This window comes from Saccoglossus kowalevskii, chromosome 22 (assembly GCF_978046115.1).
Source record: "Saccoglossus kowalevskii chromosome 22, keSacKowa6.1, whole genome shotgun sequence".
Taxonomy (NCBI): Eukaryota; Metazoa; Hemichordata; class Enteropneusta; family Harrimaniidae; genus Saccoglossus; species Saccoglossus kowalevskii.
Window position 1 is genome coordinate 27,470,142 of NC_140662.1, and position 24,670 is coordinate 27,494,811.

A 24,670-nucleotide genomic window follows, 5' to 3' on the forward strand; every position below is an offset into this window, starting at 1 on the left:
ACAAGGGCAGAGTGTCATATGAATACATACATAATGCTCTATACAATTAGCATTATATTGTGCAGTGTAATGGGTCAACATGAGTGATTATTTTGAAACATTCCTCTATAAAATGTGACGGTGTGGGTGGGTCGATAAAATCATCTGGATTCAATACTAGTCTTTTCGACATTTCTGTACATTCATTTATTTTCATAACGGATGTAATATGGCTACTTTACATCAAAATTATATGAATGGCATATTTCCATTACAGTGATACAAATAATTATTCGTGTTTTCAATATGCAAAATGTCTGACCCAGTATTTACGTGGGAGAGTAGGTGTACCCATTGTTCACGTTGATGTAGTATTGGATTATCAGAGGCGCGTGTATATAATATATTTACATTTGATTGAAAAATAAATCAAAGCTAACATTAATGTTGGTTTTAATGGTATATTGTCACAATAAATCATAAAACAATATTAGTATTAATGTAATGCGATCAAGAATTGTTTCCTCACTCCACTATTCATTGAAGTTTTACGATTATGAGATCATAGAAAGTGTAATTGCTCACTCCCAGATACATAATCAAATATAGGTTAGTTAATATCAACGGGGAAGGGGACAATACAAACAATTATCTTACTAAATTGTGTTAAGTAAATGAGTGTAAGATAATTTTATGATAATTAAATGTTTTTCCAAATTTTAATTTGATGTATTACTTGCATTTGCATTTCTTTAGAATTTAATTCCGGGTAGCTCGGTATTTAACCTTAGTGGTGAGGTAACGAACTTTATTATTCGAAGTGGAAACAAGGTAAGTATTTATAACTGATAAATTTTTTAGTTACGTTATATTTCAGAGAACTCAGATAAAATTTTCAACATTAATTAAAGATGAAATGTGGATTAACCGGTGTGATATTGAATATTTAGTTATGATTTATTTTAACATAACAATAACATTTAGATTTCAAATACATCAGTATGTGTAAATACCATTTTTTAATACCAATTTACCAAACCAAACGCGAATTGGCACGTTCGTCTCCGTTTTTGATTCATTGGGCAATGGCACATTACTCATTTAAGTCTTAATGTAAAAACATAGTCTCCCTTGATCGCTATGACAACAATCCTACTCTACAAATAAGATTTGTTATTCAGAAAATGTTAAGACATAACGTGCGTTGTATTGTCATGACGCTAAAGTGATTACAACTCGTGTGCATTGTGGCATAAATGAGTTCGGTGCAGTGTTCAGTACTACATACATTTCGATTTTACATTTCAGAATGGCCATTTCATTTGTGACACATACATGCAGAAAATATCTCTCTCAAAATGTATTAACTACGATGATAGACATGAGTATATACTCTCTTTGCAATAGGATTCCGTAAGTAAATTTTACTATAATACATATTTTATGAATTGTAACAGGTATATTAGAACTGTTATATTCTGATGCCAATTTGCTTTTACACTCGATATATTGTATATATCAGACAAATATATCTAAATATGGTGTCGTGACTGATATTGTCGAAAATGAGGCTGATTGGCCAGCAGTATATAATGAAAGGTGTGAGTTTAAGGATCTGCAAGTCAGAGGAGAATATGACCTGGTAAGTCACAAATGAGAAGGTGAATCACTGATTGTGATTAATATACTAGCGAATGTCATCATTATTCTGCTTATCAGTCAATATGTCTTCAATAAGCTTTGCTTGGCGACACACTCTTCAATAGTTTTTATTTAGGTCTGTTTTTGCTCCATATTTGAATTACATTGCCATTCAACAATCAAGATATTTATACAATATAAATATTAATCGTACACTCAACAGTACTTTGTATCTACATCATTCACAAATGTGTTTGTGGTATCCACAAGTACTAGAAACAAATCGATCACAGATTTATAATAGTTGCATCACAATTTTAAGATCTTGGTGGAACTATTGTTAAATAATAAATTAAGTAAATAATCAAACTGAGAGCTTACTAGCCCAGTAACACCGTCACACAAAAACAGTTCGAATTTACAAATACAGTTTTGTAATTGGCAATAAATTAACAACTACAATAGCACAATTTATATTTGGACTGCAACAATTACAAAAATACAGTAAATGATTTTTCCCAAATACAAATAAAGTTGTGTTGATTAACTAATACATAATAATATACATTGTACTGACCTTTTTTTATAGCCCCCCTTTTAGAATTAGAAATGAATGCATACAAGCCACGTGTCGCCACCGTACGAACCTTCTAAAATAGTTTATAACGGTCAAATGGACAACAGTGAATGTATGTAACTTTACTTATATATAGTACAGCTCATAACATATAAACATGTGTAATATTATTGACAGTTTTTTTCATGCAAAATATCTTGAGAATTAAAGATTAAATTTATTGACTAATTTACTTTAAGGTCGATTGACAGTTGTCGCGAATCTATTGTATGATGAATTAGAAATTGATCAATTCAAGCAAGTGCTATCTGACCATAAATTGCAAGGCGGTTGTAAATTTGGTGGTGATCACTTTTATATTAAACCGACAATTGATAATGTAAGTATCGATATATCTTTTTTAAATGATTGTGACTTTGTGCAGCGAGCTTCGTTCATATGAATTATATGATAATGTTGTTATTATAATGAAATTAGTATTTACATTCATGATTATTAGTAAACTAGTCACAACACATATGAACAATATCGCAGATTGAAGTGATATGAAAAACATTTTCCGTATTTGACGTTTCTTGAAGATGAAATCGTATATTTAATGTACATTGAATTATATTTAATCAAATTTCAGGGTTCTTTTAGCAATGATGCTACAAATGCTACAAGTAATGGCGATGTGATAATTGAATATTCGAGTGTTGAACATGCCTTTCGAATTGTTTTTAGTCACTTTACTTCTGATAAAGTAGACAAAGGAATGGAGTGCTATTTCACAAATATCCCTGACGTTATCCAAAAATTCCACTTGACAACTGTGCATGCATTTTATAATATAGACGTGTTAGGTGAGATTCCATTTCTTATCAATTAACGAGCATATGTGTTAACACCCTGGGATTTATTAACTTTACTTTATTCTAAACTATATAATAAGTAAACATGTGTTGAGTTCATATAATAGTAATAATATTTTAGAGTCATATTGTGCATTGTATATATCGTAGCATTTTTGTTCATATGTATCTTCTTATCATTCAAAATTCTGTAAAAATTATCTTTGAATTGCCTTCGCATTTCTATCGCCCGTTTGTGTATTCAAAACAGTTCATCAAAATACGTGCTTAGGGTTTGTTGACAATGAGACTATACTATTTATCCTGGCACGCTCGCCAATTGTCAGGCAAGCCGCACATGCAATATAAATAACAAGCAGAAATCACGCCAGTGTGCGTTACAGAATTAATACGTTTTATTAAGCTAGTAGTGATTTCTATACACAACGGGATGATGCTAAGGGAAATATTACTAGTTACATTAATACATGTCACAATCCATAAAACGGCTTACAATTACAAGACAAACTAGACTACACGCTCATGAAAATTAGAATAATGCGTAAAGCATACACGTTATAAGTACAAGCAGTAAATTAAGAACTGGCATTATAAGTTGTTAATACAACCGGTTAGACCTAATGAACACGTCACACAATAACAAGTTCAGACTGTCCTAATGTCCGCTAAGTTCAAAGGTTCACTTGCTCGACACTTTTACTTCACTCCACACAATCCAGAATTCCACTTCACAGCCTCTCACTCAGACTGCGCTCCATGCTCCATGCAATACGACGGCTCACCACTAACAGGTCATCTGGAAAAGGGACAAGTACATTCCATAATACCTGCAGTTTTAAACACGACTAAAGAAACATAATATGGATATATTTAATCGGGCTACCGTACCCAGTACAGTTGAAAGAACTACCAAGAAACGATTAAACTGAAACTTACAGTTTCTATGTGCTGGCGTCTTGTCCATCTCCCTCACCAAAAGAATCTCCAAGTCTCAGGAATATCCCCAAGCTGCAATGTGGCAGACCTCTACTCTATATAATTGGCTGACCTAATACAGCGAAGTCACCACTGACTCCCACCAATTTAAAGCCTGTACGCCTTGCCAGTTGATAGTAAAATTACGAGTCATCAGGAGTAGAATTGCAGGAGATGCTCAATCCTGGACAACTGACCACATCACACTGCAGAATTACCAAGCACACTGACCTACTTTGCATCACAAAGGCAGTTCTATTCATCACTTCAGCCTACTCTAGAAAACTTCCATACACCCACATGTAAGTGCATAACACTAACTTTCAATTCACACTCGCGTACCAGCACAACTGCAAATTAAACTATGACCTGATTTATGTACACCTGTACACTAATTACTAAGTAATATACTCAGCAATATTAAGTATATTATGTGATGAGTTTATTCAATTAAGTTACTTTTACAGTACTATAACCTACATACACAAATGACTAGACAATAACAAATAACACCACAAATAAGTGACAACTTGTCACAGTATTCTACAAATCACAAGAAATACTACTATACTCATGTTGCATATGTTTGAGCTGCATATTTTGCTATTCTGTCATGTGTTGTTACAGGTGGTCCTGAAGGGAAATTTGGCGGTAATTGTCAATATGAGTGTTATTGCCAGAACGGAGCAACATGCCATATCTTCAATGGTGCATGCAAATGTACCACTGGATGGAAGGGAATAGCCTGTGATATAGGTATGAATTTATGTATAATTAAAGATTATGTATTTTTAAAGTAATACTGTCGAATATATTGTTTTAACAGGCATGTGTCTTTATTTAGTTGCACCTAGTGTAGTGTTCACTGCACATAAATTCTACTCTTATGTTGGCCCGAGACTTATCATTCGTCTGCAATTTCAACCACCTAAAAGCCTCTGATATTTATGAAATAAGCTTGCATCACAATGCTAATATTCTAGAAAAGAATACAGTGACTTTCAATAATGATACACGAATGCACATCTGGAATAAATGGGACAGGTGAGATTGAAAAGAACGAAATTTTCCTGTATATCTATTATCATTATACCACTCTTGGTCATGTGACCCATTATTCTGGCCGTTGGTTTAATACTGTAAACCTTTAGTCATTAAGTAGATTGTGAGTTGATTGTAAAACGTATTCATAAAATGCAGATAGTAATATCTACAGATAACTGATAGTTAAAGTACGCACACGTGAATACAATCCGTAGATATGAGACCATATATAGACCCGGAAGATCGTTAGTGTGTGTCGTCAAACGACGTATCCTGTCTTAAGAATAGCTAATTATGCGGGTGATACTTTACGTTTTTCTGTGTGTGTCATTTAAGAAAATTTGAATGACAATGAACATGTATTATCTTAGCGTTGCCATTCTTTTACTGGGCCAATCTAACAAATTTCTGCCTCACATCCTGAAAACACTTTATGAACGGTTGGTACATCATTACATCGGTTGTCATTATCACTGTCATATGATACAATCTTATGTTGTGCATGCTTTTATATGGTAGATTACCTAATAAAAATGCTCATGGCCAATGATTGTACTATCCTTGCTATAGGGAAATTAAAACAGCTTTTTATGATCTTCATTAATATTGAATTTTGTGTAGTGTACCAAGTTTCGCTGATTCCTTTTATTGTTTGCTCCAATTCGCTACAGATTTGGAGTAGAAATTTACTCTGTTGCTGACCAAGACGCTGGAATATATTAATGTAATGTAGTTGACATATATGGTGAAGTGTACAAAGATTACACGACTCTGATAGTGACAGGTAAGACATTTTTCATTTTCGGGCTGAATAGAGGTCTTATAGTGTATGATATAAGATTCATACTAACCATGATGCGCATCACGAATTATAAATGTTATTTTTAGGATGCGAAAATAATCGTTGGGGTGCAATATGTGATAAAAATTGTAATTGTGAAAATGGTGGTAACTGCAGTCGTAAAGATGGTTGTATTTGTAGTCAGGGGTGGAATGGAACATACTGCACAGAAGGTGAGTCTGAGTAACGTTGGTGAAATGTTTTATCCGCTGCGATCAAAGTTTAATACAACATCAAGTCAACGATTTTACTGTTATAGAGCAAATTTTAGATTGGTTTTGTGTTCTGCACGGAATAAACTCAATATAACATAACTAACCTAATCACAGGTCCATGCGCCAGCTAACCCCTTATTTGTTGTGATTATCAGATGTAGGAGCTCCGGAATTCGTGTTTTGTCCGCACAACATCACGGCATTATTAGATGAAGGGTCATTGTCCACTGCAGTCACGTGGCCAAAAGTTGAAGTCAATGACAATTCAGGACTGTTTAATCTGACATCAAACCATGAAGCAGGAGAACAATTTATCATAGGAATACACAACATATTGTACACAGCAGTAGATATTCATGGAAATACTGCCTTGTGTAGATTCAGTGTAAATGTGGACGCTGTCAATATTGGAACAACTGTGAAAACTGTGTTTATTGTGACTTCACTCGTACCGGTAGTCTTGTTTAGTTTCGGTTCTGTTGTGTGTCTCCGATACAGAAAGAATAAACTAATGTATCCAGCGCTATTTGGTAGATCTGAGGATGATGGTGAGTACATATGATGAGGTTACTACGAGGATACTGAAAAGTATGCACGAAGACAGTACAGCGAGAGTATCGACCGACACGTACTGTCTGTGTAATGGGAGGGCCGAAATCCAAAAAGTTTAGAACAAAATCAGCGAACTTCTTTGTGTGGAGTCCGGTCAAACTCTGTTGGCAGCCATGTTCGGTTTTATTATTGAAAGACGCTTACGCGCGTAATCATTTCATATTTGGAATTCCTAATATCGTACAATGAAAATACCCCGTAGAATAACGCAAAATGACGTCACGCTTTAACTTATGACGTTACGGTGGCAGGTGTATAATAACGTGTCCTATTTTGATTAACAGTGTATTATTTAATGTCCACCGTTAAACGTCATCGTTAGTATATTTGTTTTACAGATGATAAGGAATGGGATGCATTTGTAGCTGTTAGAGGGGGTACGGAAGATGAAACATTTGTATATAAAGAATTATTGCACGAATTAGAGGAAAATAATGATTATAAAGTAAATATTCATCATAGAGATTTCACTCCTGGAATACGTAAGTAAATTACAGACTTTGCCTAATGATAATCATTCAAATACACATTAATAAATATTGTCACGCTTCCCGCATATGTGACATAGATTTTATTTTAAAAAGGTATTTACATCAGAATAATTCGAGTGTACTCACCTTGATACTTATTTGCATATTTCAGCTATCGTTGAAAATATACTTTACGCGATTAAGAATAGTCAACGGACTATATTGATATTATCTCCAGAGTTTGTCCGAAGTGAATGGTGCAATTATGAAGTTGATCAAGCTAAATTTGAAATGTTTGGATTACGTCATAAACTGATTCCTATAATGTTCGAAGACGTGACATACATGGGTGAGGAAATGTCTGCTACGTTGAAATCCATATTAGACTCCATAAACTATCTTACGTGGCCAAGAAATGGGTCTGAAAAAGAGCAAAAGGAGTTTTGGAAAAAATTAATTAGCGCAATGCCACGAAGACATAAAGAACAAGATTTACAACAACGACACGGCTTTATATCAAGAATAGTAAATCGCATATGTCATCGTAAACTTTATCTCAGGCTTCCTAATGACAATGAGTGTGAGAAAATGGACCTCGAAAATACTTGACGTAGACATTTTTTATATAAGAATGAAAGATTATTTTCTATTCGTTTAAATAGTTGCATTTTGCATTCCCAAAATAAACTTTTAAATGGCAAATAGTAAACATCATCTTACCATTTTGGTTATAAAGGGGTGTTTTGATAAAATTGGGGTCAACATTTTAGCTAGCTTTCCACAATGTGATTGCGGGAACTAAACAAACCACTTTTCAAAAGTGAAATTCTGTGGCCGGCTGATTGGTAGGATAGATAAAATAACCCTACTTTCAGTATATCGTTATAAGAAGTTTAATTTCAGAGTGGAGCCAGTAATTGATGTAAATTTATTGTCATATAGAGAGTTTCCACGAGTTAAATATATCCTATTTTTTATGTATTTATGTGTTATTCACGTTTGGGGGTAGCTGTGGGTCCATAGCTCTTCTTGTGTCAGTCTTTTTTGACTGAGACGGTATTTTGTCATTCGTGATACATTTGGTTATTATTTTGGGAATTGAAATTATAGACACGGAAAAGATTTTTTCCATGGGCTTATGTAACACAAACGTGCGATGCCAAATGGCTTCGCAAGTGAAAACCGACAAAAGAACATCATTTCTTCATACCACGCAATCGGAACACTTACGCAAAAATAACGACAAAAATTAGTTGTTTGAAGTTATTTTCCCGATTTGGTCGCTAAATCGTACTTTTCTTGAGATCGAAAATGACTTGGTTAAATGACGTCACTATAATAGAGCTTCCCTTGGAAGGTAGTGCAGCTAAAACGAGGGGAAATTGTTTGCTGTTACTATCAGTAGTTTGGTATGAACCTCTATGTATTTTCTGTTGTTGTCTATTTTCCCTACGTCCTACATGCATGGAAAGACACTTATTTGTACATTTCTCTGTGGGCAGTACACGCACGCATTTGAAGTAGAAGATGTTTGCTTTACTTGAGTATCTATCTGGACATCGTCCGAATCGCACGGTTTGTTGGTTCCGGCTCATTGCCGACTCCACCAACCAGTGCGGTATCAGCATGGATAAACGCATATTTTATGTTAAACCAATGACAAAGTTTGATTGGAAGCGTCTGTTGGAAAGGCCCCAATCAGACGCTGTGTAACATCGTGCGATAAGCTTAAGAACAAAATGTCGGAAATGGTGACATGTAGCACGTTTATTTCAAAATTCTTCTAATAACCGTGCGTGTAGAGTGTGTTTAGGTTGTTCGCTAAACCCCCAAAAAACAGCTCTGCATTTTATCACCCAGTTTCCAGAATTTGTTATGCCAACGTTGCTGGCTGTTTGTGGCATACTTCGTCAGCAAAGTGACAAATATTAATTTCGACTATATTTTAACAAAGTTATAAAACTCTCAACTCTCTACTCGACTGATCATTTTAAATGTGAACAATTTTCGTGATTTTTCCACTCCCTGTGCTCGTTCCAACAAACTCATCGTTTTTCAGTTACTAACACCTCAATTGCATGGTGGGCTTTGCTGATTGGTGCGGTTTTTTATCTTGAAAAACTGCGTGACCTGTTCTGCTTGTGTCGCCCTTTAAATAAAACGCTCTACTATATTTTGATACAAGATAGCTGAATGGCTGTTCATTTTTGTCGCATCACCCCCCCCCATTTTTGTTCGTTAAGGGATCCTATTAAATACACACTATAGTGGTTAAATCTGCTTAGGGTTAGTTTGGAGTAGTGACCCGAAACAAATATCCTTGCATGGCATATTGTCCTTATTTGACCTGAAAATGGCTACCACCGGAGTTACGTGCGGTTTGGGGCACTTTTTACTGGGTCAAAGAACATTAAATTAGCCGTTTTTGTCGAGGTTTCGCCTTGGTGAGAGTTTAATAAACTTGTTATCTATTAGCGATAGTTTCGAAGACGTGATGAGAGAACATTTTGTTTTTGTCGACTTTTATTTGCGATAGACTTGGCGTCGCATGTTCAAATATGTAATTTAAATAATATGCATAATCAATTGTTGGCATTCTGTAAGCATTAATTAGACCCCTTAGAAATATGACGTTCATATTTTCGAATATTATGGGATGTGTTATTTTATTACATTAGACTGTGAAACTGTACTTGTCATAGAAACCATGTAATAAGCAGACATTGCATTACGATAAACTCTACATCCATTTTGGTGTTATCCCCAGTGATGTACGTTTATATTGGTAGTATCTGATTTGTTAAGCCAATGGGGTAAATTAAAATAACGATATGTCCTATTGTTGTTATAGCTGAAGACTAGATGGCAGAATAACGTTTTTATCTACTATGACACAATTCGGTGTTTCGCAATGCCAAAGTACTCTGTTCCACTCATATCTCATGGACAATTATCAGAAACTTAGTATATAGGTTTTATAATAATATAATAATATTGATTCACAATTAGTATATAGGTTTTATAATAATAATATAATAATATTGATTCACAATTAGGATATAGGTTTTATAATAATATTGATTCACAATTAGTATATAGGTTTAATAATAAAATTGATTCACAATTAGGATATAGGTTTTAGAAATTGTTTTTTTTATGTATTATGTACTCCCTGTTCTCGTTCCAACAAACTCATCGTTTTTCAGCTACTAACACCTAAATTGCATGGTGGGCTTTGCTGATCGGTGCGTTTTTTTATCTTGAAAAACTGCGTGACCTGTTCTGCTTGTGTCGCCCTTTAAATAAATTGTGTTTTTTTTAATGTATTTTGCAAGTGCAGAAATACTATTTAATATGAAAGTGAAAGTGAATATTAAATTTCGATTAGCTGCATTGCACATTTTTAATTTACAGTCTTTTGAAAGGATATTTTAATATACATTAATTCAATTATCTTGTAGAAACTGGCATTTATGCCATTTTTTTAGTTTTAGAAATAACAAATATTTTGAAACAAATGATTTTCTTAAGTCTTCAAAACAGCTGTATACTATTTTACACTCAGCACTAGTTTCTTTTTTCCGTACAGTGTTTTTTTCACTGAAGTCTTAAGAAGAAAGAAAGATTTTTTTCTGAATCCGAATTGTACTTCATTAATTTGTTTTTATCTAAGTGGTTTGTCAATCTCAGATGCCCGTGAATAAAAATATCATTAGTATTATTATTTTTATAGAATTTGCAAAAATGATCTAGCCACGTCGATATTTATAGTTGAGTCAAAATTAAGACTGTTTTGTTGATAACTTAGCTGTTTTAGTAATGACCAGTACTCATTCTGATCTGCTTTATCACAAATTTCAAGTTTGTTTATTATTTCATTTTCAGAAACCTTATTATTGTATTTTATTAATCTAGTATATTTGTTTTAATGATATGTTTTATAAATGGGTTGTTTGGTTGCTATGCTGTTTGTTTTGAAATTGACAAAAGTTACTATTTTAGAATATAACATGGTTTGTCAAACAACGGTTAACTAAAAAGGTTTTATTTTTTTATTATTTTTTGTTCTTGGTGTAATTTTTTTAGACAACTGTCAGCGGATTTAATAACAATTTCTTTACATTTGACTAGTACTATTGCTTCATCATTCAAGTAAATTAGAGCCCAAATAATTGCTGAAAGGAATGCGTCAGTTTCTAACATCTCTGCATAATGGCCATAATGACGGCCAAGAGAATTTATAATATTTTCTGGATTCTAACATTTTGGTTTTTGGCGTAATTTCAATTGATGAATTGGTGGCAGAAAAACACAATTTAAAGTTAAGCTGTAGTTTTTTTTATGTCTGTGATGGTAATACCGCCCTTTCGAAAATAAGATTTTGAAGTTAACAACGAATTTGAGGCTTTCATTTCATTGATGCGCTAGAGGATACTTTCACGGGTACAATGATAATATATCAAAGGCAAAAGAAATCAACAATATATCCAGTTAATTATTTTCCCACGCTTCGTCAACATGGTGATCTCATGGGTGACCTGCTATGTACACTATAGAACAGTAACATTTTACACTGTCTGTTACAAAAATTAGTTGACTTGTCTGTCTGGAAAAATAAGAGAGGGATTAAGGTTGGGGACGACTGAGTTTATTTTCAGGAACGTATTAAAGGCGGTGTGTGGAAATGTTGGATCGTGCAATGTTATAGTAATTTTGTTCAAAGACAGCTTCATTTACAATGCGATTCATTTATTAGAGGGTGTATACCACGATAATTACAAAATCGTCGCACGCTTCATTCAGAAATTTCACGATGCAACCAACCGGCATTTGATCCGGGGAACTTAATGCAAATCATATTATGAAGACGTGCCATCCTTTGAGGACGTATTTTTTAGCTGTTTTTTCTGGAATGGGGTATAGATTTGCTTGCTTTTAGGTCCAATATCAGGTTCGCCTGTCTAGAGTGGGGCCGTGCTGGGATGTGTTTTTTTAATTACCATGTATTTACCCGAGTTTTAGTACTTTTATTGAGTCCTGGTGGTGAGTGGATTCAACCTATAACTGAATGAATTAAGTGGAAATTTGGTCTCCGATGGGATATACAAAATCACTATTTGGTCTATAATGAGGTATGGTTTTTCAGATGAAAATTGTCTGTGATGGGTATGGGGTTTTACTTCCCGGCCCACCCCAACTAAACTGAAAGGCCAATGACCCCCAACCCCTCCGGGATTCGATCTTGTCGCGAGAAGTCCCCTGTTCGACAAGAACACTGATATACTCAATGTCAACAATTTATTCGGTCTCCATTTCAATTAGCAAAGCCACGTACACGAATCGGTTAGCGTGGCTTTAGTTCTATGATGATGATGCAACTGATCAGTAGACTTGTTATTATCTGCATTATAGTTAACTAACAGTGATCTGACAAACAACTAATATTGTAAACTTTGAAATATTGAATTTTCTTCATAAAGATTCTTTGTTCTTATTCATTAGTCTACTGTGCTAAATCTTGCTGGGTGATAATATGTATTATTGCAAATTAAATCACAAATCATTAATTGTTCTGCCATTTCAAATGATCAAGTTAGAGGATACATAGCTATTAAAATCGAGACAAAATACTAATTAAATCATGAGGAAATCCACATTAAAGTTAAATATATAGTTATATAAGATGAGCAGTAGTGGTTGGACAGCAATAGCTAGTTACTATTCTTGTGTAGCTAGTCTAGTCTGCCCCCGAAGATACTGATTCAGCTGAGTAGTCATTTTGATGGGCGTTTTGTTAAAAAATAAAATTATGTTTATACAATCTAATAGAAATGGCAATAAGTTTCAGATGGTAGTTGTTTTTCACCACGGGAGGAGGTATTATTGTTGTGCAGGATCGAGGGAAGAGCGGTAAATACTACTCCGTTCTTATAAACCATATGATAATGCAGTGAGTAATTTTCAAATAATTATCATTATTTTTTCAAGCAATGCGATATTTGAATCAATAAATTCATGAACTTGAGTTTAATCAGTTATCCCGCACATAAAGAAATGAATGGAGGCCGCTGCAAATATCAATGTAGTACATAACTGCCGACGCTGGCTCTATCAATTACACTTTCCACACGACGAAGTAACAATATCATCATACCTGTTTGTTTAGGATAACTTAGGGTCCCTTCTTTCCTCAGAAAAAAAATCGTCATTCGGTTCAAGTTGTTATTGCTTCTTCAACGAGTATGCCATCTGTTCACACACTCCCGATGTAAACACACATTGTACGACATAGATATTGCGCATACAATATTTTTGAGTTGATTGTGGTTTTCTTATATATTGTAGCGTTATCAGCACCAGTGAAAATGTCATCTTACCCAATATTAATAAAACACATTTTCGCCACAGTGTGTACATAGATACAGTGTAAGAAGATATTACAATATGATTTTGAATAAAACAAGATACTATGGAAATTATTTTCGAGGGGAGCGAGAGCAATAATATGACACGCAGCGCCTGACACTTGTTATTACAATCTGTACATTCAATAATGTTACCGAACACTTACTCTCGAAATTCACTCCCACGCAATTTGTTCGCTGGTATCCGGCGTTCAGATGAGCTATCAAACGTTTACTATCAAAATCAACCCTCCCTCCCTCCCAACACAATGTGTTCGTTCATTCTTGGCGTTCTGTTGTGCTGTCGAACGTTTACTATCGAAATCCACCCCGCCCCTAGGCAATTGGAATTTGAAATTGTTCACACCAGAGCGAGAACATTTCTAAGGTAACGGCGGAACTAGAGACAATTATACAGGTATATACAAAAAGCAACATGGCAATTACCTTATGTGGTATATGTAATACGTTCAATCAAATATGCTAATATAGTCAAGTATAGGTATTAGTCCATATGTTATCCAATACACTCATTTACAAGCAACTCTTCATAATTTAATTACAGATTCAATTACAAGAAACACTCCATATGTTAGACTTGTTCATTACAAGTAGCAAATTTATATGTTTAATGTATAACTCCATATAATAACCAATACATGAGATTTCAGGAGACTATCCATGTGAAAATCAATATATTCGAATATATTATATCATTTCCAATATGAAGGCAACCTTTTCTATACATTAATGTTCTGTTCCTGGTTCTCTAAATCTGTCTATCAAAAGTTTGATTGAATTACATATTACCTATATGATAAACAATTCAATTACATCAAGCTCTCAATATGCAACCCCTTAAATTTAATTATTTTGTCAAACACGACTTTTAATTACAGCATTAGTCCTATATATTAATCAATAAATCAATAACAAAATAACAGGTAAATCTCGGATCTGTGATCAACACATTTGATTCCCGGCAACTCTCCATATGACAATTAGTACATTGAATTACATATGACCGTCCATATGTTAGCTAATAAAGTCGATTGTATGCAACTAATTTTTTGATTGTTTAAAGAATAATCATTGCATTCAGATTGTGGAATAATTATTTTGTCAAACACGACTTTTAATTACAGCATTAGTCCTATATATTAATCAATAAATCAATAACAAAATAACAGGTGAATCTCGGATCTGTGATCAACACATTTGATTCCCGGCAACTCTCCATATGACAATTAGTACGTTGAATTACATATGACCGTTCATATGTTAGCTAATAAAGTCGATTGTATGCAACTAATTTTTTGATTGTTTAAAGAATAATCATTGCATTCAGATTGTGCAATGTACAATATTAATGACGTAATGACACTCGCGTTTAATTAATGTGATATAAATAATTTGCAACCACATCAAAACAACATAAAAAGTGCAAATATCTAAATAGATAAAGTTAAATATAAAATACATTATTATTATTATTCATTATTACAAAACGTTCTTCTGAATATTTTTCTGACTAATGATATTCACATAGAATGTTGGGGTCATCATGTTGTGTAAGCACTAAGTGCGTAACATCATTTCTAGCTCTGTTTCATCGACGTTATCGTCATTATCGCCAAGCCTTAAACCAATGCAATTTGCTATACTCGCTATTAAGCCGACTCAATAAAAATTTGAACAAAACGTTTTAAATAAAATACATTTCACACGATAACTGCATTTGGCGAATCTGCGCAACAGGCTATTAGCTCTCATGCAGAACGACAGTCTATGGTTGTCATTTAAATCTATAGTCATTATGTGACCGAGATAAGTAAAGTTCTTAACAAATGACCATATATATTAATTGCAGGTAAAGTGACAAGTTTAAGACGTCCTGAAAAGTGCATACATTTTGTTTTGGTGAAATTATATTCAATACCATGATGAAACGCATAGATTTAACAAACATGTACAAGTTTTCTAAACCCTTGATAGAGGGCGCGATCACATAAATACATCTGCTAACTGAGATAATTAATTAATGTTTTGCCAACTAGACACCCGCACATGGTATTATTGAGTTTGATATTCAAGTTGTCCACATATACCCTCTTATCGCACCCAATTAGATACAGAAAATAGTCGCGAGACAAAATTCACCCATCTAATAGAGTAGCATTGCGAGGAATACCAGTTCATAAGAAATCGAACGATGTATGGTGGAACCCCACGGTCTAGTAGTTTGCTAAACAGTGTCCAGTGGTTGACTCTGTCAAACGCTTTTGACGCATCAAGAAAACAAACAAAGATATTACTACCAATATAGTTATAATGACGAATAAGCTATTTTCAAACGGAAACACAGAAACCAAAAACCAAATTGATAGCTGGTAGTTATAGTAACAAGGTATAGTTCACATCTCTCAGCGTAGAGACAATCATAGCCACGTGACTTTTGAGTTGGAGCTTATCGATAATATTCACAATACTTGCTTTATATTGATCATTCTTCATGGAATACAGTATAGCTCCAAAATGAAATACCCTCAATCGTGAAGGATTGGCAGTTGGTGTGAATCAAATTTTGGAACTGTTAATACTCCTTATATACTCACCATCTTCGTCATATCTACCACAGAGTGATGAATAAATTAGTTCAATTTGTCTTCGGTATTAATAACACACTACAGAACTAACAATAACCATTCCTACCAGTAGTAGTGAAATCACAGTTGAAGATACAATAAAAGTTGTCTTCATTTCAATATTGACATCTTCAATATTTACTCTGAATCTACATAAAGCAGTGTTACCATTATAATATATTGCTGTATATAGTATGGTATGTGTCCCCACAATAAATCACTCGCTTTTGCGATGGTTTGATGTCAAATTAACCAGTCCCGAATTGGCATCGACTTCAACCTCCGGCCACGTGACTTCAGTAGACGATGACCCTTCATTTAATAATGCCGTTATGTTATGTGGACAAAACACAAACATCGGTGCCCCTACATCTGCATATTGACAAAAATATATGTTGCATAGATGCAAAACCCTCTGATTTCAGGCGTTTATATTATATCGTGTGTTGCTAACATCTGTCCTATAACAATAACATTGTTAGCATATATGGGAATGTTAAATTAGTTTTATATCTTGATTGATTTCAACGAAGATCAATTAAATAATTTACCAACATTATTCATATTCACACACCTTCTGTACAATACGTTCCATTCCATCCATCACTGAAAATACAGCCCTCTATACGACTGCAGTTTCCATTATTTTTACAGTCGCATGGTTTATCACATAATATACCCCAGAAATTAAATTCACATCCTAACAATAAATTATTTACATAGTGTATACAGTAAAAATGAAATAAATATCAAATAGTAATTATTAAGCTTTACATTTATGAGAAGAAATTTTCTATGTAACAGCTGTATGACACACATGATAACTATCCGTTCTTATTTACGCTTGACAACCAGCATATATGACATTTATAACATTGACAGTGCATCTGATGTATATAGTGTTTTGGTTGATGTGAGATTAGATACTATGACTGTTTACAGCGTGTTATTTTATTTTATTGGATGCCAATGATAGAATAAAATGTCAATGGTAGAGTAAAACATCAATAACATGAAATCTCATTCATACAGCAAACTATATTACCTGTCACTGTCAAAGTTAGAGTATCTGTATAAGTATCACCATTTGTATCAACAACCTTACATTCGTAAGTTCCTGCATGTTCATCCGCAACAGAGTATATTTTCATCCCATACTATGATTCCTAAGTTTAGCGAAATCTAGCATATCAAACACAATTAGTATTTATGTATCAAACTGGTTTACCTGTCACTGTCAAAGTTAGAGTATCTGTATAAGTATTACCATTTGTATCAACAACCTTACATTCGTATGTTCCTGCATGTTCATCCGCAACAGAGTATATTTCTATTCCATATCTAAAATCGATTAAAGCAACTACATTGAAACCCAAGCCACAGTACGATTTTCATCCATGTAAATCAAGCATCACTGTTTGTGCTTGTGTTATGTAAATGTGAATCAGGCGACATTGCTCATTCTTTTGTTATGTAAATGTAAATCAGGTGGCATTGTATGTGTTTCGTTATTTCAATGTGAATCAGGCGAGATTGCTTGTGCTTTTTTTATGTAAATGTAAATCAGGCGGCATTATTTGTGCTTTTTTTATGTAAATGTAAATCGGGCGACATTATTTGTGTTTTTTTTATTTAAATGTGACCCAGGCGACATTGTTTGTGCTTTTGTTGCGTAATATTGTTAATTACAATTGCGGAGTCTAAAAAAACAATGCAAATATACAATAACTGCATAATGGTCAAACAATTCATACGTCTCTGTCGTCGAACACTAATCAATTAATAACATACCTTTGAATGTAGTGCCGCCATTTGGTATCACAGGAGACATGTAAAAATACTTTCAACAACGAGTTTGCGAAGAAGGTTTATTATAACCAAGTACATCTTACCTATTCAATCGACTATATATATTCATTTGCGTATTATTATAAAAGTACACATTCTCTTGTGCTAATATTGAGGTACAGGTTCCTGCTGTACACATTAGATACGTTGATATGGTTGTATTCGCAGACGAATGATAGAAAGTGACAAACAAAAGACTTATAGGTAGCTCCGCTAAACTCTACGCTTGGGGAAACTATTCATGAAAAAAAAAGATAACATGCATATCATCTCACTTGTAGCAAGTCTGTTTTCTAATAAGTTAATTATCAATTAAGGGTTACCAATATCACAGGCAGTCCCTTTTCATCCTGATGTCACTTGCAGGCACCATTGAATAGATGGCAAGCTGCTCCATTCTTACAGTAACAGTCATATTGACATTCACCACCAAACTTTCCATCAGGGCAATCTGTAAGATGGAATGACACAGTTAATTTCCACTATTACTTACATTGCGAACTGTAGGTTCATCACCAAATTCACAACCACCCTGCATTACGTTACCAGAAAATAAACGGACAAATGGATCAATAATCCTGGATTTTGATGGTACTTGCATAATAACAGAAAGCCTACCTAGAACAAAATCAGTTTTGATGCATTAATACTTTTATGTAAGTTGATATTCAACCTCCAAATCCCTAGACATTATGCTAGCATATATTTATAAGAGTTTTATGTCATCACCGTAGTCACAATGCACGTGTCAGCCAACATCGATCCTTAGCTTTAGCATTATCTTCATGTAAATTTGATTCCACCATAAAACAACGTTTGACTTAACTCTGGCGAATTTGTCTGTGATAATGTGTAGATATATGGAATTCACATCCGCATCAGTGCATGATGTAATTTTACGGTCGAATATTTTGGAAATGTTTGGTTGTTAAATTGATTTTGGCAGCGGGGCATTAGAGGTACAGTAAGGTTTCCAGAAATAAAATTCGCACTAATTTTAATAGAAGAATTGTTTTGAACCATATCAGACTATATATTCACAATAATTAAAACTCAGTGTGGTCATGTAAATACATTGAAATTACAAATGAGTACTGTGAAGACAGTGATAGAGATACCACAATTTGTTTAGTTTTAAAGTGTAAAATAAACATGAGAAACATGAGAGTCACAGCGAGATTGTATAACCTTTTTCTTTTAAAACCATATTTCGCATTTTTACCAACAAATTGTGTTATTTTTTTTCAGATAGTGAAATCGATTTTACTGTACTAAAGATATAAACTAATTTGAATACAAATAAATGAATAGTAGAGTTGCTGAAATATTTTGTTTGATAATCATATCTGTTTTTATGCCCAGTAAACTATAGATGATAGTTAAATATCTAAAGAAGTTCAAAAACTATACTTGACTATGTAATTTTATTAATTATTTAAGAATATTTTAATGTACATATTTTGTTGTCACAGTGTGGGTTGATAATTTTGACAACTGTTTTAAGCATGTTCATTGAATATTTGAAACACCTATAGATTCTATAAAATATAAAAAGTCTATTTTGATTAACATGTGACAAAAACAATTCCAGTATGGAAGTATGTTCAGCAAAGCTGTTATACTTTAATATTTAATCACTCAATGTTTTCACGGCTGTTTTTGTAACCACGACTTCTGTCGAGTTGCGCCAATGGGTGTTAGACCCATGGGGTTAATTTGTTGTCCTCAAACGAGGATATAAGTGTAGGTAGGCCACACATGATTGGGTTAAAATCACCTAGAGTCGTTCATCTTGTATTGTGAACGAGCCCCTTATTTCTATTATTTAGTCAGCATTGAGTTGTATTAACCAACGCGTTTTTGTTTTGAAATATTTCTGGTGTCAAGGATAATTTGCATAAATTATGTCGGTGACCTAGTTTTTGAGTTATATTTATATTTTGAGTTATTTATATATTTGTCTTGTATATTCCTAGGAGTAAGCAGTATTTCTTTTGTTCATTATCATGCTATTTTGATAGGGAATTTTCTTGTGTTATAAAATTTATGAGTGTGTTCTAATTTGACGCAGTACGGGCTAAACGGCGTGACTTTTGTTGACAAGTTGGTCTTGGAAAGTTGCTATGTGAGTGACGTCATGATTTCAACACGCGTAGGGCATGACCAGTTTTTTTTTTAGAGGGTTTTGCTGCGCACCGCTAATGACTTTGTATTGTGTCAGCGCGTTGTTTTTTTTTGCTCCATAGGTTGTATTATTTTATAGTACTATTATAATTTTAGATGATATAAATTTCGTAGTTAGGGTTTAAATATTTAGAGTTGCAGGGATTTTAGATTGGTCCCCCGGCCTTCGTGCAATTGGTACGAGCCTACCTAAGAGCGAGACGGAGGCAGGCGGTTGTTATGGCGGATGTTGTGAGCTGACGTGCGACAAGAAGTCTTCGGAACATTTTGAATATTTCTACATTTTTGACGGACTATGTGCTCGGAAACTCAATAATCAAGCTGCAGAGAAACTCAGCGTGGGTGTGACAGAAATTCCGGATCTTTTGAATTTTTTCAAGCATCGTTTATTGTGCACGAAGAAATCAAGTTTGTGGACCGACAGAACCGCCGTTGAAGATACGTGAGTCCCGTATACTGTGTCCATAAAAACTTCAGTTGGACCCATTTCGATAGTGCATGCCATATGTTTTATAATCTAAGGTTCCTTAGTAATTTCCCCGTATGAGTTGTTTTTATTGTAGCGTATAATTTTAATTTTTTGTTACGACATTTTATTTTATCGTCCTTTGAATTTACCGCCCTATAGAGAACACTATCAGTGAAGAGTTTCGTGAGTACCGGATTCAATGAATAACTTGTTGCATTTATAGTGATTTTCTCTTGATTGTTCAATGAATCTGGCTACTTAGCGTTTATCGTGTGTTTTGACGTGTTCATTGTCTGTGCGACTGAAGTATATTTGGCCTTACGCACTATTCAGCGTACCGCGCGCTCAGTTTTCTGTTTTACATTTTCGGCCATTCCGGCTAAAATTGTTGTTATACGGGTTTGTGCGTTTAAGCGTTAGGGAGCATAAACCGTATTACTATTGCGTTTGTTACCTATTCCTGTTTTGAGAACTAACATAGATTGTTCTGTGGTATATCTTACGTAGACCCCTTTAACTATTCTTATGTTTGGCCTATTTGTTAAAGGGAGAGTACTAAATTTTTATACTTACTGACATTGTAGTAAGTTGTAAATTTTGAGTGGATTTCTGTTACTGATAGGAGAAATTGAATTGGGCATTTAGGCTAACCTATATTGATGTTGTGTATAGTTAGCCAGTGTGCAATTTTTTGTTGTTATTTATTAAATCATTCTTTGTGAGAAACTATTTCATGTGTGTTTGGTCATACACCTCCCTTGCACTGGTAAATATAGTGAAGCTGTTCATGCCATAACCCGAACCTGTGAGATAAATTTGTCTGCTTTGAGTGCCTCTACTGTGACGTTAGGGAGACCCGTTGTCACTGGTTACAAAGGTCACTGAGAGAGGGCTTACATTTTCATCTCCTTTACTTTAGACTTTGGTAGTGAGATAATATATTGAACATCTCACTAAGTGAAAATGACTTGTCAACAACACAACAAACCTACACCAGGTGATAATATTGAATTTAAATTGGGTAAGAAATGAAAGTTGAGGAAGTTTGAGAACTGATTACATACATCTTAGTAACTGAAATCGAAATGTGTAATAAAATGGAACTCAAAAATAACAACAAATCCTAACCATGCCTAAAACTGCAATTGACCTCACTGTGATGACGCATATGTTGTGGTATAGAGAAAAAGAGCCTGAAGCATACGCACTGTGTATACAATATGCTAATAACTTTAACGAGGTCATGACGTAGACATATCTCATAAATATTATTTGAAAGTACAATTATTAATATAAATAATTTATTATCAAACGCCCACACGCTATCTATTGTGGTTATTTGAAGACTGCACACGCTTTCTATCATACTAAACTGGTCACCAAATTTTACTGTGCTTTTCACACTGTTCTCCGGCGCGAGCGTTGGCATGCCGAAATGGATCTCGATTATATACAGCGCCAACAGTGGCCGTTCTTGGCGGTATGCATCGCAAGAAATAGCAACCAGTTCAAAACAGTATATATTCATAGCCTTTTGACCAATACATTTCATATTTGTCATTGTTGACAGTAACGTGGCTATCATATAGGTTCAATCAGATAATGCTGCTTCAGATATCATATATAATACACTTCACTCCATAGTACCATTCAATTCTATACATAAAGCTACCAATTAATAGCTATATTTGTATAACATCGTACATTTGTAATGAGACTCTGTATTTAAACAAATCATCAATCATTCGCAAGTGTATGAGTTATAGATATAGAAACTTACATTCATTATTATTCATTTCCATAATATGTTTATGTTCATTATCATATACTATTCGTCTGGTATGTAGTTGACGCCCACTTCTGAGCCTGAACGGGAAAGACTGTAACAAGAACGAACTATGAATCTATTTATGAAAGTACACTTGACATACAAAATATTGCTTTTTTTAGGATTACAACAATATTACAGCAGATCACAACAAAAACAGAATATTAAAAATGTGTGCCACGTTTTTAAATATAATTATTGTAAATGACCTAACATTTTGTTTTTAAATTGTATTGATGATATATCTAATTATTCAAGTAGAAGTTGTAAGGATTTTCTTATTGCATTAGGCCAAGCAACAATCGCGCCTTAATGAAATTGAGTGTAGTACAGATTATAAACTAAGTTACATTTATAAAAAAAAATACTTCACTTCGAGTTTTGTACAGCTCAGATAGGTGTTTTTTCACACTTTTGCAACACAATTATCATAATGATGTTCTTTCAGAAGTGAAATTAATAACACATACGATTGCCACCAATATGACAATCCCTTTTAGAACTGAAACATAGTAATTTGAAAGAACATGTTGAAACTCTAATAAAATAAATTGTTATAAATGAATTAGTACGTTGTTCTACAAAAAATCCATCTTAATTTATCTCAATAGCTTTTATTAGAGTACAGTGTTACACAATTAAGACAATTTCGATAAGGAGTAGAGGGGTGTCATATAACGCGTTCTTATATGCAGTAATTTAATGTCATGTCATGTAATATCAGCTAAAATATTCCATCTACGAACTGAATCTTTAAAATAAGATTGCTTTAGAACTCTCTTGATTATGAGCTTCGATTCATCCACCCATATTTTGTGCTGAGAGCAGGATTGTTGTCGATAGAAGATAGCATTTATTAATCTACCAATCAACCGATTGAGCAATAATTACGTCCGATGAAGGGAACAAACCGATCGGGAGAATGGGTGTAGTACAAGACGACATCACGAAAAGAGGTGGTCATCGAAGGCAACTCATGAAAGCTGACAATATCGTTGCTATAGAAAACTCAAGCTAGTTCGATTTAGTTCTGCTGATTCACCAATCAACAGCATGGAACAACGAATGCAAAAAATAGAAAACATATACGATATAATTTTTGAAAACACATCCGATGAAGGTACGTACAACAGACTATTCGAAGTGTCCGATAACTACCATATTGACATCAATAAGAACCTCGTTCGATTCAAGCACAAGACAATAGACCGTCCTCCAACACCAACTGCAATACATACACCAACATATTTGTCGATATCCAAAGACACCCAGAACAATAGAAAGATTGAAACATCGACATGGACAGCACGGTATCAATTATTACTTTCTGGTTATAAGTTTAAATTCACATATATATGTTATTTTTATATAAGCTCATACCTCATTTTCTACCGGAACATAAACACTAAGGACTAACGTGATATAAATCTTACATTGCATTTGCTTCACTTCAATATTAAATATGAATCACTAATTAGCATAGATTGTGCCTAAATGCTTTATTCTTTGTTAACAGTTGCCTCCAAAAAATGAAAAGCAATAGTTGATACCAAACATATTCTGTCCAATTATTTTGTTTTTATTACTGAAAATAAAGGCCCAGGTATACTTCTTTCCTTGGAAGTCACGCTGTAGTCAAAGCTCCAGCTAAGCTCCGGTAAAGACGCGTTTTCCCTAACTTAAAGGTTGATTATGTTGGGTCAAAGTTGATGCATGTGACTATGAATACCACAAATGTGATTATGTATAATATTTATGACAATAAATAGTGTACGATTTGAGATTTTGTCGGATAAACGTCAAAAACACGAACCGAAAAAAGGGACGCGATACTAAACTCGAATAATTAACTGCTGTCAATCAATGTCACGTGAGGTTGGGCTGCTGAAACAGGTTGCATCATCTAATCTCCAAAAACATTTACGCAGTTCCTTATGCTTTTCTCATTATCACATAGTAGTATGATTCAACGAAGTAAATGAAAATCGAGTTTGCAAATTTAATAAGTCGCCAGAGAGTACGAGCCAGAAATACCGCTAGTTTTGTTTTAATAAAATGAATACTGTATTTAGTCTTGTTTTCTG

At 33.9% G+C, this 24,670-nt stretch overlaps 1 protein-coding gene and 1 long non-coding RNA gene across 2 annotated transcripts; both read left to right on the forward strand.

Annotated features, from left to right (window-relative positions):
* Positions 1 to 1,545: 1,545 nt before the first annotated feature.
* LOC146729476 (uncharacterized) lies at positions 1,546 to 3,270 on the forward strand. The gene is made up of 2 exons (XR_014928252.1): positions 1,546 to 2,576; positions 2,829 to 3,270. It is a non-coding gene; the product is annotated as an uncharacterized LOC146729476 (long non-coding RNA).
* Positions 3,271 to 3,709: 439 nt separating this feature from the next.
* On the forward strand, positions 3,710 to 11,248 carry LOC146729477 (uncharacterized). Its single transcript, XM_085495862.1, has 6 exons — positions 3,710 to 3,842; positions 4,654 to 4,782; positions 5,804 to 5,854; positions 5,959 to 6,084; positions 7,077 to 7,220; positions 7,381 to 11,248. Exons 1-6 carry the CDS (start codon positions 3,710 to 3,712, stop codon positions 7,815 to 7,817), a joined length of 1,020 nt encoding a protein of 339 aa, XP_085351988.1. The 3' UTR covers positions 7,818 to 11,248.
* The last annotated feature ends 13,422 nt before the right edge of the window (positions 11,249 to 24,670 follow it).